Source organism: Phoenix dactylifera, chromosome 6 (assembly GCF_009389715.1).
Source record: "Phoenix dactylifera cultivar Barhee BC4 chromosome 6, palm_55x_up_171113_PBpolish2nd_filt_p, whole genome shotgun sequence".
Taxonomy (NCBI): Eukaryota; Viridiplantae; Streptophyta; class Magnoliopsida; order Arecales; family Arecaceae; genus Phoenix; species Phoenix dactylifera.
Genome location: NC_052397.1, coordinates 4659931 through 4672949, shown reverse-complemented (window position 1 = coordinate 4672949; position 13019 = coordinate 4659931). Strand labels below are relative to the sequence as shown.

The 13019-nt window shown below is 36.6% G+C and overlaps 1 protein-coding gene across 1 annotated transcript; it reads right to left on the bottom strand.

Annotated features, from left to right (window-relative positions):
• Positions 1 to 306: 306 nt before the first annotated feature.
• Positions 307 to 12733, bottom strand: LOC103702665 (GRF1-interacting factor 2-like). Its single transcript, XM_008785186.2, has 4 exons — positions 12482 to 12733; positions 6047 to 6123; positions 1065 to 1149; positions 307 to 986 (listed from the first exon to the last, which is right to left on the bottom strand). The coding sequence occupies exons 1-4, from the start codon at positions 12557 to 12559 to the stop codon at positions 558 to 560; spliced, it is 669 nt and encodes a 222-aa protein (XP_008783408.2). The 5' UTR covers positions 12560 to 12733; the 3' UTR covers positions 307 to 557.
• Positions 12734 to 13019: the final 286 nt, after the last annotated feature.

The window sequence follows — 13019 nt, the reverse complement described above, 5'->3', positions numbered from 1 at the left end:
CATCTTTGAAGTTTTGCCCCACGCATCCCACAGAATACCATAAGATTCACTCGCTTATACCTTCCCTAGAAAACTTAAAATAGTCACAGGAGCTTAGCAGCGGTGTTCATCCAAGATCAGAATTACTAGATAATGCCTGTCCAACTTAACCTGGCAATCCGAACGTACAGCTATGACCGTCTGCACGGGGTCAACTGCCATAGACTACTTTGCTCACCTGCATCACCACAAGAAATAAAAGAGGTACAACCCCTTGCAAGGCAACTTCAATACCTGTTACTTTGGTAGAACAATTAGCAACTCGCAAACAAAAGTAGAGATGTATATAATCACAGGTATTCATCATGACAACATTCAAGTGCATATGAAGGAAACTCAAAAGGATCATCATGGACTACTGAAGGTTCAAAACCAGTAACACTAGTCATGCATGGAGGTATGACGATTTATCAGAAGAGGCAGAAAAGATTGCCATAACATTGGTCATTTAGTTATATATGCGGTGTTTGTCAAAGTTATCATTCCAGAGCTCCAAGCTCATGGTATCTTTAACATCTTCAGGCCTTCTCAGATATGTTTGGTTCACCATCCCTGCTTCTCTCTCTCCCTGAGTTCCTATGGTCATCAGCACCAGTGGCGGGTTCAGACACTGCACCACCTGCATCTTGCTTGCTTCCTCGCCCATCTATGGAGCCAGTAGGAGTGCTGCTGCCATGTGGGAACTCAGCCAAGTTCGGAGCTGGCCGGAGGTCAGCACTGCCTCCATGAGATGGGTCAGCATGCATGGCATGCATGCCATTGATGGCCCCAGGTCTCATGCCCATATGGCCTGGAAAAGGCAGCACTTGTGGTTGGTGGTGAAGCTGCTGTTGTTGCTGCTGTTCCTGCATTTGCTGGGGATTGAATTGCAAAGGAGCCCTGGGAGGAAACATGGGCCCCTGCTGCATGTAATGGGCCCCCTGCGGCATTGCACCATGTGGCATCGTCTACCAGCAGAAAAATATATGAGTGGATAAATGTGAACCAGAAAACAATATTATACTCCAACATGATTCGTAACTAACCTGTGGACGAGCTGCAGGTGCCTGTGGTTGGGCATCTGCAATTGCAGCCAGATACAGCAGATTCTTTTGAAGCTGGGCTTGGTACCTGACCCATGACACAGATCATCATATTCACAATTACATTAAGAGATTGAAGGAAAAGGGAAAATAAACTTGCAATAGCCTCTCGATAGAACATTCTCTATAAATAAGTTGAATTCGTGGTATCTATATCGACCAAAAACAACACTCCTAGTTGATTCAGATGCCTGGATAAGAAGACTGTTGCACATGATATCTTGCGAGAATCATCACTGTAAAAGTGAGGCAGAGACATGTCACATTGTAAATTTTCCCAGTCTTCTCAGGAACACTATGTAATCAAAACTTACCAGGAGCCTAATCATAATAAAGGTAGTAGTTAGAGATATTATATGCATAAAACAAATACAAGGCTAAAATAGATGGAACTATAAAGTACGTGCCCTTTCGAAAATAAGGGTGCTCAAGACATAGAAGAACCACACAGGGACTCCTAGACAACTGGATGCAACATGGCAGCAAACTTTTGCAGTGAAATGAAGATGCCATGCTGGTGCTGGGATTGATTTAGTGAGAAAAAATGAGGGCCTTCTCAAAGTGTTGATGTATGCAACATATTTAGATGGTGAAGCTTCTTCCTGTCCAACAAGGCCTTGATCTGGCTCTAAACGATAGAATTTCCGATGTCTGGATTGAATCCGACTAGATGGTGTTGGTATATTTTACTTAACCTTGTTAGACCAGTCAAAGTGGAACCAATACCTATGGTAGTCAGATGGTAGTTTACAAGATTAAGGCACACGTCTCATTTAATTCAAAGAAAAATGAAGTTTCCATGTTGCAAATAAAATGTTTTGCACCACAGTTGGAGGTAGGCCTGCAACCAGGCCAGACAGGACTGGGGCAAACATGACCAGGTCTCAAACAACCCCAGCCCCAACTATGTTTTTTTGGGTGATGATTTTAGACCCATACTCAACACATTAAGTAACAAGGCTTGGTTCGGTTGGGTCAATGAACAAGTTTCTAGACCCTCTGGGTCATTCAGGCTAGGTCACATCTAATCTAGTTTGGTCTAATGCAAGATAAGAAAAAAACAATGCACGCCATTCAACATACAAATAAATAGCTTTCACATCCAATCTACAAACCTAATTATGGGCAATTGGATGATCAGTAGAGGGTTTAGGGATTTTAAAGTGATGAATTTTGGGGTTTAGTTGGATCTGGCCAGGCAGGGTCAGCTCAGGTCATCTAATATTTGACCCATTTTAGACCTCATTAGTACACAGGAACAGTCTGATACGAAAACATATGACCCAAATCCAACCTGATTTTTCAAATAGGTCATTTTACAGACTCCAACCTAGACCAGACCGTGTCATGGGTTGACCCAATTAATTTGCAGAACTAATTGGAGGTTTCCTATCAAGATATCCTAGTTAGGACTTTGGCCCCTTCAAGAAATCCATATCTGAAGAGTCTACTACCTGATGTTATTAAAATTAGGAACTTCCAAGAATCAGACAAGTATTTCTAACAGAATTCCTGATTCAAGAAAGCCTAAAATTCCTGATTTGAGAAAGCCTAAAACAACATTATTGCTCATGGAATTTTTTTAGGCGACAATAATACATGGAGTTTACCCTTGTCATAAATAACTTGGATCAGGTTTGTTGTCCAATCAACTAATCCAGTGAAAAGAAGATAAGATTAACAAGAACTAGGTCAGTATGCCAAAAACTACTACTGAGTGGGGGTGGCACAACCCATCGCGGATAGTTTCTCAGCCATGTTGAGCATACTTCAACAACCAGAGGAGCCAGCATCTCCACTCACTCTGCAGCCTCTACCTCAGCCATCCCCTCCTACAAAATACTTAGACAAGCGATATTCTTATATATTGAAACCAAGACATTAGTTAAATTTCTTCGGTTATCTCCAACGTCCGCACACCAGCACTGAACCGAGACTCAGTACGGGGGGAGTACCAAGTTGGTGAACCTTAGTTATATCTCAATTTCAAATATTAGTTGATTGTTCATGAATTCTAGATTTATTCACGTTATTTAAAACTAATTTAAGAAACATTTAAGTTACGGAATGAAGATGCTATGTTACTACTGCTAACATTGTCTTTGTTGAAGTTCATATTTTCTACTTTCCATGCTTGTATCCACACGAACTAATATATCAGCTATCTTATTCTTTAATTTTCTTTTCTTATAATTATTTGATTTGTTGTCAGACTTCCATGAATCTTCACCATTTCTCCTGAAGTTGAGTCCTTGAATCTGGCTAATTGTTACCAAACATCAAATTGTAACTATTGGTATTAACTATTCTGTGAAAAATAGCAAGCATAATGATCACTCAACTCAAAAGAAGTTACTTGTGAAAGGATTTAGTAGACCTTGTTTGGTCCAGCAATCAACCCAGGATTTGCCAAATCCTTGAGCTGTCTTGCTGGTCTAATGCTGTCCTGCTCCATTGTTCCATGCCGTACGAGAACAATAGCTTTCCATTCTCTAGTGACACAATTATTGTCACATCTGTTAAGATTCACCCACCATAATATACGCCTTAACCTTGTGTTTTCAGAAGTTCTGTTTTAGAGCTTAAACTAGCATATAACCCGACTGATGCACGGGGTGCAGTTTTTTCTCCTTTTTGCAGCTGTTAGTGAAACATAATATAAATTAGATATAATAGAATAGATAACAGAAATAACATAGAATATAATAGATAGAAGAGCCTAATTATTTTCTAAGTTTTTTGATATTAATAATTGTGATATACTATCACTGCACAAAATTCTAGTAGTATACGTATATCTATCAATATAGTAAACTAATACATCACTATAAAATAATAAGATCATTATCCAATTTGCATATAATAAAAAATTAGAAAAGTATTGCACCTAGAGGATATTTAAATATAATATAGCGGGATCGTTAGTGATTGTATTTTTGACTTTTAAGCAAGATCATGATCATAAAAGTGCAATAGAAATTAATAAAATATTAGTGTAATGCATAGGATATTGGCAAGGTACAGTACTAATGAAAAGTGTTTTCATTAATATCAACATACATTAAGCAAAATGAGGTTATTAATAATATCATTACTTTTAGCATTAACTTAGTAGTACTAATGAAAAGTTCTTTATTTAATATGGTTTAATAAGCTATTCAGTTTCTTCTTAGTGTAATCAGATAAAGAACTGTATTAAACAAGAGCCCTGATAAATAATATTTATAAAGAACTCTATTAATAACATTGTTAATATAGCTGTCCGCGTGGTGAATGGAGAGCTCTACACAAGTAGAGCCTCCATTTTAGTGTGTATATATATAAGCACTATCAAGTATCAACTACCAAACTTGTTGTCTCCAACATTTTAGTCTAACCTTTATGTGGCATTATATTGTTCCAAATCTACTTTCTCCAACTAAAACAAACTAGAGAAAAGGTACAGTTCAGAGACTTATATAAACAATTGATAGATTATGAATTGGCTTTAGCACCACTTGTTTCCCATAGGAAAATTGACTGCACATCCTAGGCTTAACTCCCAAATAGACAATCAACCATAAATTGCATTGTTTATTTGATAGAGAAATACTTGTCTAAAAAAAAAAGAATTTCAAATACATGGTTTTTTCTTTTGTAGCTTATTCTCATGTCTCCTCATTTAACCTCAACTTAATGATCAGTGTAAACATAGTATAAGTTCAATTATTGCCATCTCATTTAAGATCCATATAATATTTTTTCCCCAAAAAAACCTCTCAGATAGCTATAATTGGTATCACAGACAAAAAAATGGGGAGTCCTAAATGAAGTCTAAACTATGATTGAATTGAAAATAGTTGAGCAATTAAAATAGGAACAAAAAGGTATTACCCAAGGTTCGCTGTACCGGTCGGTACCGGTCGGTACCGAGCGTACCGTACCCGTACCGATGGGTACCGGTATCGGTACACCAATGTCACTATTACCTTAAAGAAGAAATAATACATATGAAAGCAAATTGAGTTAATTTTTTTTAATGAACTTCGGATTTAGAAAAGTCATGTGTTTTAATGAGCCACCTAATACTAAAACTCATGAAAAATTATAACAATTATTTTTTCAAGAAAGGGTTGACAACAGGAATGTTAATAAGCATTACAAACTTGATTGAATTACATGTTAATTTTCTAGTCTATCACGTCACTTCCAATCATTAGCAAAGGCAACATCTTTCACCTTAGAATCAGCAAAACAACGATACAATGTATAACATTTTTATCTGTGATTAGGGGCGAAAATGGACTGGATGATACCTCTCAAAGAAAAGCACATACAAATATGGAGAGACAACCATCCAATCCATATCTACCTGCATATTGGGTTCTGCTTTGCAATCCTATTTAATCTTATAATGTTATCATGAACTTTAAAAGGAAAACAAGTGATAATATTAACATATCTTCAACTTCATTCACCTTCCATGCAATGATATTTTTGATTTGGTGGTTCATAAAGTTTAACTGTCTAATTTATATCTGTACTGTCAGTATCCAATCCGCATTTACATCCGTCTAAAGCAAATATATGGATATGAATTTTAGCATCTAATTAATCCATAGCTGTATAGGTATTTGTCAACTAAAAACAAATACAGATATGGATATACTGATACCCAATCTGTTTTCAGCTTTATCTATGATGTTTGTATCTCATTCTAACTAGCGCCATTGTCAAGTATGCTTACACCCACATATCAAGTTATCTGTAAGATTCAGTTTAATGGAATTTTGGATGTCAATAATCATATAGAGATATGGTCATGATACGATGAAAATTTAGACTTCACGAGTAGATTGTGTATTTGTGTGTGACAAAGCAGATGAAAGGGTGGTAGAAGTCCAAAAACATTCCCAAGTGTAAAACTTTGTTAAATGATCACTTACTGAGCACATTCTGTAAGCTTCCCCAGATTTTGATTATCCAAGATTGCCAAGATCAGCTGCTTGTTTTCATCCAAGTACTGCAACAAAATAAGAAACATTAGTGGATTAGGTGAATTTTTTTTCCTTTCCCCCTTAAATCAACATCAACAGGATGAAGTATCTAAGTGCATGAAAGATCTGATTGCCTGCCAATAAAAATACAGGGTAAAAACCAAGGTCATAAGTGAAAACATGATTTATTGATGCAAGGAAGGATGCTGGAATATGATAAGAAATCAAATCCAGAGGATACATCATTGTTACACAGATCAAAGAGCTTATATTTATTAAACATATCCAAAACCAACAAGTGTCAACCCACTGTTTGAGTCAATTATGAATCTTATTTCACCAGTCTTCTTATTTGAGGTCATACCCTCCATCATACCTAACTTCTCTTACCCACTTTCATAAAAATTCAAGAAAACACACATCAAGGACTAACATAATTTGACCAAATGCTTCTGACGGTCCTGATATCATCAATGCTACTTCATCTCCATTTTTGGTTCATATGATATCTGGTTCTTCCCCATCTAACTAAAGCAAATGCTTAATTGCATAATGAAATAGCACATCTTAAAGGCCCTTCTAATTGGATCAAAAAAAAAAAAAATACATATATAAGATTTTTCTTTACAAATATGATAAAGGCATGTCACAGCAACTAGAACTGAATAACTATTTTAGTATTTAGAGGAGATGAATGCAGAAAGAAAAAAAGAAAGAATATGAAGGAGCAAATAGAAAAAAGCAAAATAGGAAGAGAAAACTTTGCTGATGGTAGCCATCCAAAAGTAGGTTAGCTTTTTATGTGGTCAATATCCCATGGGATGGGGCTGTCCCAGCTCTTCCATGCTAAAGGATGCACTGTCGGGATGGTGGATGTCCCATCCCGTCTCCTTCAAACATTTGAAATGGTGCTCCATCCTGACACTTGGGATGGTAGGACATTCCGTTGTCCCACCGGGATCGTTGTAGGTAGTAATAGTAGTATGCCCAATTTGATTTCTTATACAAGAGGTCATGATTTTCTTAATATCTAAGATTGCTATTGCATTCTAACACCATGTTTGGTTCACGAGAATGAAAAAGAATCAACATGGAATCAGAATAGAATGAGAATGGAACCAAAGGAATTGGCATGGTTGTTCTTATTCCATTGTTTGGGCACAAAATGAAGGATCCTAGTAGCTAGAGTCTTCTACCTAGGGTGACACACCTACTTTGGAATCTTCCTAGAATCTCAAACCCACAACCGCTTCCTAAGCATTTCCATGCTAAAAGTATTTCTAAAGTATCCTCTTCCACATGCTCGCATTCGCATCCTCTTTCTAAAGTATTTTTAAAAGTGAAGGATTGCATGGAAAAGATACGGCAATTCAATTCTAATATTTGATCTAGCTAATTAAATTTTAATTAAATTTAAGTTTATATTATTTTTCAATAAATCCTTGACCAAGGAATAGCATCAAACTTTTAATAATAAACACCCTAATTGTTTGCCAGTGTGGTTTAGGTCCATTGCATAGTGGAAATAGAGTGTTTCCACCACACCCCAATCTTGTTCACAGCCCTCCTTGAGATCAATATGTGGGGCCTAAAGCATGTGCAGTGATGCACGAATCTCAAGAAGGGCATTGGAAAAGATTAGGGTGCAGTGGAAACACTCTATTTCCACTGCAGCAGCAGACCTAACTTGCACTATTGATTTGAACTTTGAAGGCTTCCATTACTATAATGGACATCGAAATAACAATCATTATAATGTTATAATGGATGTCACTTTACATTATTCAAAATTCATATTAATAAAGTAATTTTTTTAATGTCAAATGTTAATAAAATTTTCATTTCCATTTCATAACCAAAATGCCACTAACTGATTCATACCGAATATTTATTTTCCTTTTGTACAACAAATGCGAGTAAATAGTTCGTGCTAAAATTATCATTCATTTTCATTCCTATAGGAATGACCATTGCTCCCATTAAGAGTGGAATCACGTCCTTTATTTGAGTGAATGGTGATTCAGAAAGAATCATGATTTTAGTTGTTGCACAAACCAAAAAATATGAATGGGGTGAAAGCTGGAGTTCACATTTTATTCCAGCCCTTATTCCTTGAAACAACAATAGCACAAATGAAGAGGTGACCAAATCCTCTTGCGATGGACGTTGGGGATTGTGAAATTTCTAAGATTATTAATAAAGTATACTTTCTAAGTATACTTTGTGATGATTGTATAAACATTTACAGATAGCACCTTTTCTCTTTGTGTACTTTGTCTACTTTCTTTTCTTTTTTAATAGATAGCACCTTCTCTTTTAGGAAACTGTGAACTTCTAAGATTATTAATAAATTGTAGGTGATTGTATATAAATTTGGAGATAAACAATCCAATGTCTACTTTCTTTCCTTTTATTTTTGATGTTAAATTTTAGATATCCAAAATGAAAATAAATCCATTCACATTTCTCTTTCTATTTCCACAACAGTTCTAATAAACCTCCCCTCTTCCAAGCCCTTTTTCTCACAAATCTATGATCGATGATACTTCTAAATTATTTTCTTCAGCTATAGTCCAATTGTGCAGTTTGATATGTTATATCACGTATTGGAGACAACCAACCAGCAAAATATATCTCAATAACCTTCCACATTAAAACTTAGCCCTTGGTATTTCTCAAAAGTTTTAGAATATTATATTCCCCTTCAATCTAAATCATTCTTCTTCCCACTTTCTTTTATCCCAGATCTGATCCCCACACTGACATGGGTCATTAACATCCCAAAGTACAGCAAACCATGCCTCAAGAAATTCAATCCATTACTACATTTGAACATTCCTTATCTATATTACAATAATAAAAGAGAACTTCTGGTGTTTGGGCATGTTGACTTTGCCCATGGTGAAAAAAAGTCATGAGAAATGAAAATCTAAATTCATGACAAGTTTGAGTATGTCTATTTCTGTATAAAACATAAATAGTGTCATCCCTCAGACTCTGGCTGCTCTTATATCTCTATCACTCCCCCAATAATCTACTTTGAAGAAACAAAAAATCTCTCCTTCCCTCTGTTTATAATGTCTGACTTCATTCTCTACATTAATTATTTTAGCATCATCAGGACACTTCTTTTCAGAAAGTATGTGAAGATATTCATGTATTGATTGAGAAACTTCACAGTTACTAACACAATTTCCAAAAGATATTTCAGAAAGTAAAAGAAATATCAAAATATAGAGGATCAGATCCTAATGATAATTCCTTTCCTTTTTGTTCAACAATTTTTCTCCTTTGTCATATTTAGCATGCATTGCACATGCTTATATGCCAATGACGATAAGTCATAGAGGAGGATCTAACAAAATGCTATCTAAACTTAAATATGAGAATTTTTAAAAAGATAATTTTATAAAGAGATAAAAATGAGGTCTGACAATCTAGGAGCCTGCTCAAGAGTTTGTGTGCACTTGGATAGATAGCATTTCCTATAAATTTAACTACTTTACACCCATTCTCTTGACCAAGATTCATAGAACGCTACCTTAAGAACAGTCTCCATTACTAGGTCATGATATTTTATCAAATGCAATTAGCATGAAAGCATAGCCATCCTTTTTTGTAAAGGTTACCACTATAGATACATCTATCTCTTACTTCAAGAATGATTTATTCTTGAGGACAAGTTAACTTGATGTGCAATGAAGATCAGAGCAGTTTTCAACTTACCATGAGTCCTACATAAATGGGCGAGCAATTTTAATACATGCAACATACCAAAAGGTCACTTAAACCATAACTCTAAAACATTTTTATCACCACATGAAACAAAGACCCTTCCCTTCATGGGAATGGCTGTATGTCATAATAGCAATCCAAAAGTTCCACACTAAATGGAAATGAGTTTAACCTTTAATCATTCTAAGTAGTCAACTGATGGAGGACATACTTTTGGCTTAATAAAGGTACATGCACAATAAGTGGGCAAATGGTGTAAAAGCAACGCCACTGTATCTTTTGATCAAGGAAAAGGAGTTGGTCCACAATAATCAAAGCATAAAAAGAAAAAAAAATATATTTTGAGCACCATGCGTGTGCCGACACGTGCATGGGCATGTCTCTATATATAAAGTCTAGGGTTAGTTGGCTACAACCCAAGTCCAAAATAAGCTCAAGGTTTGCAATGTGAAAGCAATTGATGTAACTAGATAAAGGTTCCAAAATGCTAAATTTTATTTAGTATGGATCGCATCTTTGTTACTTTTGACTTGTTTCTTTTAGACATTATGGTTTTCCATGAGTTAATGCAGTGGTGACATAAAAAGAAATTAGTTGATCAACTTAGATTGTCAAACAATCAGGCCTCACTCACTCTGCAGCTGTTCTGATATTACAGAAGAATGGGCAAAGTTTTGTCCACAGAACGACCTTTTTGGCATTTCATTTTCTTCTCCCTTTGTGATGCTTCCAAGAAACCTTTCCCACTCTTATACCCTATTTTCCCACACATTAGGAACCTTAATCACATTTAACCAGCACTGTTAGGCTCTAAAACTTGTAAAGTGTTGTTCAGCTCCATTATAATACACAGGTTATGCCATGGTGGGAGATGGTTGATGTTGAACATCATCCACTTAGGCTCCTCTCCAGATAAATTTGTGAAAAACAAGCTATAATGTATCACCATTAATTTTCACATATAACCTAGATTTTCCAAAACCTGATCTTCTTCCCCCTTTTCTGGTCTGTCAATGTATCTTTGCCTTGAGCTGACCCCAAAACTGATTTAGAAAGCAAAACCCAGAGTCCTTTTATCTCAAACCTTGCATCCATATCCTACGGTCGCATCTGCTTTTTGGGTGACTGCAAGGGAAATTGAAGTTTTAAACAGCCAGGGATTTTAATGGCATTTCTTTGATGTACTATGAAGAACAATTTTGGAAGATGCATTTATCTCTAGTGTTAAATTCAAATGGTATCATACTAGGTCTGCCCTGCCCTAGACAGGGACTGCACTTGAGCTTCATACAAATTCTCATATTCAGGAATGTTAGTTCCTATACAAACAATTATTTGGTTAGAGAAGGAGAACCATACTCGGTTCATCGTTGCTGTTGAAGGGTATTGTAGGTTAAGCTTAACGTAAAACTTGGACTAATATCCCAGTCCAAATTTATAAAAAGATCACCTTACTTCAATTGAATCTTTTAAGGCATCAGTTAAGTTTAAGATGGTATTAATCAATATTGATAAAGCGAATAACTATTTTGGTGATTAGCAGGGAGGACCCCGAAAACAAAGAAAGAAAACAGAAACTGGGGCGCCGCCCCTACATTCTAAGAAAGCAAGCACCGCCCGCACTAGCACCTCAACTCTGGATGCTCAATTTCGTCCCCAAAGACCCTTTAAATGTCAGTAATCTCAAGATATGGGATAGTTCGCAAGAAAGTTAAAATCACATGCCGTCTACTCAAGTTACAATTGACAAATTGAAATTTCTTTATGCTAATGTAATAAGATGTGTCAACGGTTTGATTCAATATAATGGGTAACTAGTCGATCATAGCGGGTTCGAAATTTCAGCAAGAATTTGGAAAGTAACATATAACGGTACGAACATGGAAACCAATCCATCATCCCATATGATGGATTAAATTTTAAAGAAGGCTTTAGAAAGTGATCCATGATTGGTGGTAATGAATTATTCTATGATTCGGAAAACCGAAGCTCATAATATGGAGTCAGCGACAGGATTCCTTGTCAGATGGAGGAATATGGTCTTTTAATCTCAGTTTAAATGCTTATTTTTTCTGCCAAAATTGAACAGACTGCATGACGCTTGCAAATAAATATTAGCTACACATGGACATTTTCCTTTTAGAGTGCAGCTGCATGTAACCTGATTGCGGCTGAAAAGGCTGCAAGCCGGATTTTCTTGTGCACTTCGTAGGTGGCTTCAGGGCCTAAAACCCTATCTCACCACATCAATTCATAAAAAAACCTGGATCATGGCCTTTTCTAGTAGGTTACCAGTACGTACAGCATTCATTTTTCTACAGATTAAATAACCATCCTCCATCCTCCTCCTCCTCCTCTCTGGTCAACCATGACTCAATCGAGCATATAATCCCAACAAAACTGACATCACTCGACGCGGTATACATATAAAAACATGAACCCTAGTTAGTTTTGTCCTCATTTTTGAAAAAAATATATGGTTGAGATCATAAAAATGGAAAACAAAATCAAAGAGAGCGCATCAAACGGTAATCCCTAGCGGAAGCTGGCACGTACGCCGAAAAAAGGGATTCGAAATAAGTCAAGAAGATAGAAGTGCAGGCAAGCGGAAGGCAAATGGAAATGGGAGGCAGGGATAAATGGAGTTACCTTCTGAATCTGTTCGGTGGTGATGTTCTGGGTGGCCATTGGAGGCATGGAAGCCATCGGATGCGTAGGCTGCTGCATACTTTGTCCCACCTCTCTCTCCTATCTCTCACTTCTACTATCTATCTGTATCTAGGATATCTAATCTTCGGTGAGGAGGGATAGGAAGAGGTTCGATGGATAGATTGAGGAATAATAGAAGGGGGAATAATAGAAGGGAAAGAAAGAAAATGGCGGCAGAATAGAATAAAAGGGAAGAAGGCAACAGGGTCGAAGGAACTTTTGATCCGAGGGGTAAAATGATGCGGCCGCTTTGGTTAAAAGTCTGACCGCACAAAACCCAAAAAAAAAAAAAAAAAGACCGAATTTAGAGGGCGACTCTGCCACGACCGTTAGGTGGATTCAGCAGACTGCAGAGGAGATTGACGGTCATCACCTGAGAGATATCTAAGCTATAGTCGGTGCTGAGCTGGTTATTCAGATGAAGTACATTTTTTGTGAGGCCAATGAAGCTGTCGATTGGGTGGCGTCTTTTGTTTCG